General features: G+C 35.4%; 1 protein-coding gene across 1 annotated transcript; it reads right to left on the bottom strand.

Moving 5' to 3' along the window:
• Positions 1-426: 426 nt before the first annotated feature.
• Positions 427-2,596, bottom strand: LOC107607007 (exocyst complex component EXO70B1-like). The gene has a single exon (XM_016308998.3). The coding sequence runs from the start codon at positions 2,559-2,561 to the stop codon at positions 489-491; it is 2,073 nt and encodes a 690-aa protein (XP_016164484.1). The 5' UTR covers positions 2,562-2,596; the 3' UTR covers positions 427-488.
• Positions 2,597-3,383: the final 787 nt, after the last annotated feature.

The following is a 3,383-nucleotide window of genomic DNA, read 5'->3' as shown; positions in this document are numbered from 1 at the left end:
TCGCGTGTCCGCATATAGTCTCGTGTCTGTGTCAGTGTCCATGCATCATAGTTTAGTTTTCTTTAGCAGTACTTGAACTTAAGATTACCTAAGGGACATTTTTCTGCTGTGTGCAAGTTCTGGACTCAGCGTTGATCCTCAACAGCTCAAGTCTGTGTCTTTTAACATGATATACGACTCAATTAGGTAGGTTTGTTCTGTTCCTTTCAACTTCACAGACAATAATCTATTCAAAGCACACGTTTTCGCTGTTAACCTTTAATATAAAAAAAACTAGATAAAGATTAAAAAAGCATTACTACAATCAATAATACAGAGGAATCAAGAGGCATGGACCCAAGGTGTGATAAATATGGTGAAAGCTTACCTACGTTTCTAATCACAATCAATATACAAGTAAATTAAACAACCATGACAACTATGATCTCCCCTTTAATAAGGTCCATTATGAGCATGCCATTTTGTATTACAATTTCACACACTAGATCTTAAGTTATCCACGAAACGAAATCGTTGAGTAGAGCATCAATGTCAAGCATTGAGTACTCAATATACTCATTGGCATGAGAACCAAGAACATCATACAACTTTCCAATAAAGACTCCATATATTGGCAACAAGATATTATCTATGGACTCTCTTATTTCTTTTCTTAGCTGCTCATCTAGGACAAACCATGTAGACTGAACCCTGCATATTTCCTTAAAGTGCAAGTTGAATAATTTGAGATTCTCTTTCATAGACTTCGCTGAGTATGCTTCGTTATCGCCCAGCTTTAAAAGCCCAACAACATCATCCCACGAGATTCTTAGGTAGTCTTCAAGGTTTTGTCTGACTTTTGCACTCAGTTTTCTAATTATGCCACTATTATACATGGGGTTTGTATCCCAGTTCCATTTCTTTGCATTCTGTTCAATGTGCCTTACATTATTCATGGCTGTAATGCAGCGCAGAGCACGGTCCGGACAGCTTTTGAACCTGACTTCCAGATGCTTCTCTAGAAGCCCTATTATCCTAATCAACTGGATAAAGAATGAAGACGGGCTTCCCTCTCTATAAACAACCATGGGGTGTTCTTCGAAAAAATTCTCAAGGGGAAGGATGACCCAAGCTTTGAAAACAACATTAAGGCACTCTATCACTTTTCTGCAGATCGGATAAAGCTCGTCAGGAACATCTGATATGGCTTCATCATTGCAAATCCAATCCTCCAACTCTATGAATATCCCTTTGGTTGCTTTCCCCAGTCTCTTCCAAGTACTGATAGCTTCATTTCTAATTGAATCACAACATTTCTGGGAAAACAATGATTCATACTCTGGAATCAAGTCATTCAGTGCCTTGAAAACTTTTACGCTCATGGGAAAAACTTCAAATGTAAAGCAATCTGAAAAATTGAATTGATGTATCGTGAATTCCCTGCAAATTTCGGTGAATACGATATCTGTAGCCGTGCTGAGCCCCATGAAGATACGCTCGCACAGTCTTCTTTCATTGGGAAACAGCAACCTCATTGCTAAATTTGAAGTGGTAATCCAATTCCTAACTTCAAATTCAAGAGCAGTTGATTCCGCCTCAACCACATTCACAATATTTGGGAGTTTCAAGTGTGAACTGGAAATGAACTTTTCTAAGTATTCCCTGCGGCAGCTGCTATACGAATCGCAACACTCCTTCTGAAGTCCATTTGCCACCATGAACTTCACTCCTTCTTGAAGGTCATCGATAATGTTTGACGGCAGCGCATCAATCACCATGTTGCTGTCAACCGGGACATGGTCCTCAAGGTTGGATTCAATGAAGGTCTTGACGTTATCTTTTGCATAATTGGAAAGCATATTAATAAGCTCCCTATCACATGACTTAAGAGCATCTATACAAGCGGTGAATTGTGTCTTCATAATGACAATATCAGTGTTGACTTCTTGTGAATCTGAATCCACTTGTGCAGCTTCTTGTTGTTGTTGTTGTTGTGAATCTGAGTCAACTTGCACAACTGAGTGATACTGATCATCCAACCTCTGATGCTCATTTTCCAAATCTAAAGAAGAACGGAGAATGATGAGGGAGTAGCTGAGTCCCACTCCAAAGATACCTAAAAACAAATGTATCTTCATGAATTGTACAATCAAAGCTCCCAAGAAGAAATATAACAAATCCACTTCAAATCCCAAGTGGCTCTGCCTCGACAAGCTCAGCGACATCACAGCAAACGCAGCACAAGAAATTAGGCCGTAAACATCCGGTTTTCCGTTGACATCTTTATCGAAGAAAAAGGAGTAGATGGCGGTTATTGTCAAAGCCAGAAAAGACAGGTGAGCTTTGAATCGCAATGTGGTGGAGCATTGCCATGACTTTGCAAATAAAATCATGAAACAAATGGTGATACTGGAAACAATATAGATAAAGATTTTGAGAAAGTTCCACCTTCCAAAGAGATGGTTAAAGGAGGAGCTGAGAGCATAACATGATAATCCAACTGTAGTTGAAGCCAGACCAACAAACCTCCATACATGTGCTTGCCTCAGATATCTCTGAATTTTAGTGAGTAACCCCGCCATGTTTGTTTTCTCACGCTGAGTGATGAGAATTGCAGTAGAACACTTCACACTTTGACTCAAAAAATTCTTGTTTGAGATGGGATGAGATTACACTACACGGTAAACCAGATCAGGCCTAGAATTATCGTATTCTTTTTCACTTGAAATGTTTTTCAAAGAAACTTCTAAGGGCAGTTTAGCTAAACTTTTTAGATAAGTTCTTTTGAAAAAAGAGCTTTAAGGGCTTTTATTAATAGCAACTTTTAAATAAGTTATTTTGTATTTGAAAAGTTATTATAAAAATCTTTGTTTTAAAGTTGTGCATTAAATAAGAGTGATAAAATAGCTTTTGAAAATAGAAAAAGTCACATTTTTTAACTTTTTTAAAAGTTCTTAAATAACTTTTTGAAAAGTTAAAAGTTTATTTAAAAAATTATACCAAACACTATTAATGTAACTTTTTATAAGTCAAAAGCTAAAATAAGTAGCTTTTGGAGTTTCTCAAACAGACCCTAAGTATATTTAGGAGCTTTGGAAGTTTTAAAAGTAATTTTTTTTAGTTTTTTAAAAAATTATTTAGGAGTTTATAGAGAAGTTAAAAAAAATTACTTCTCTTATAATAAAAAGTTTTTTTTATCACATTTATTTTAAAATAAGCACTTTTAAAACTAAAATCTAAACACAAAATAATTTATTTATAAACTACTTTTAATATAACCATTTATTGTTTAAGCTATTTTTTCAAAAGTAGCTTAATTAAGCTATTTATCCAAACTGGACCTTAATCTTTTTTTTTTAGAACTAGTATTTTTACCTATAATAACATTACGATAATATAAATCT

This window comes from Arachis ipaensis, chromosome B7, assembly GCF_059453495.1.
Source record: "Arachis ipaensis isolate K30076 ecotype BB chromosome B7, ASM5945349v1, whole genome shotgun sequence".
In the NCBI taxonomy this organism is placed as follows: Eukaryota; Viridiplantae; Streptophyta; class Magnoliopsida; order Fabales; family Fabaceae; genus Arachis; species Arachis ipaensis.
The sequence above is the reverse complement of the archived record's forward strand: the minus strand, read 5'-3'. Positions and strand labels throughout refer to the sequence as shown.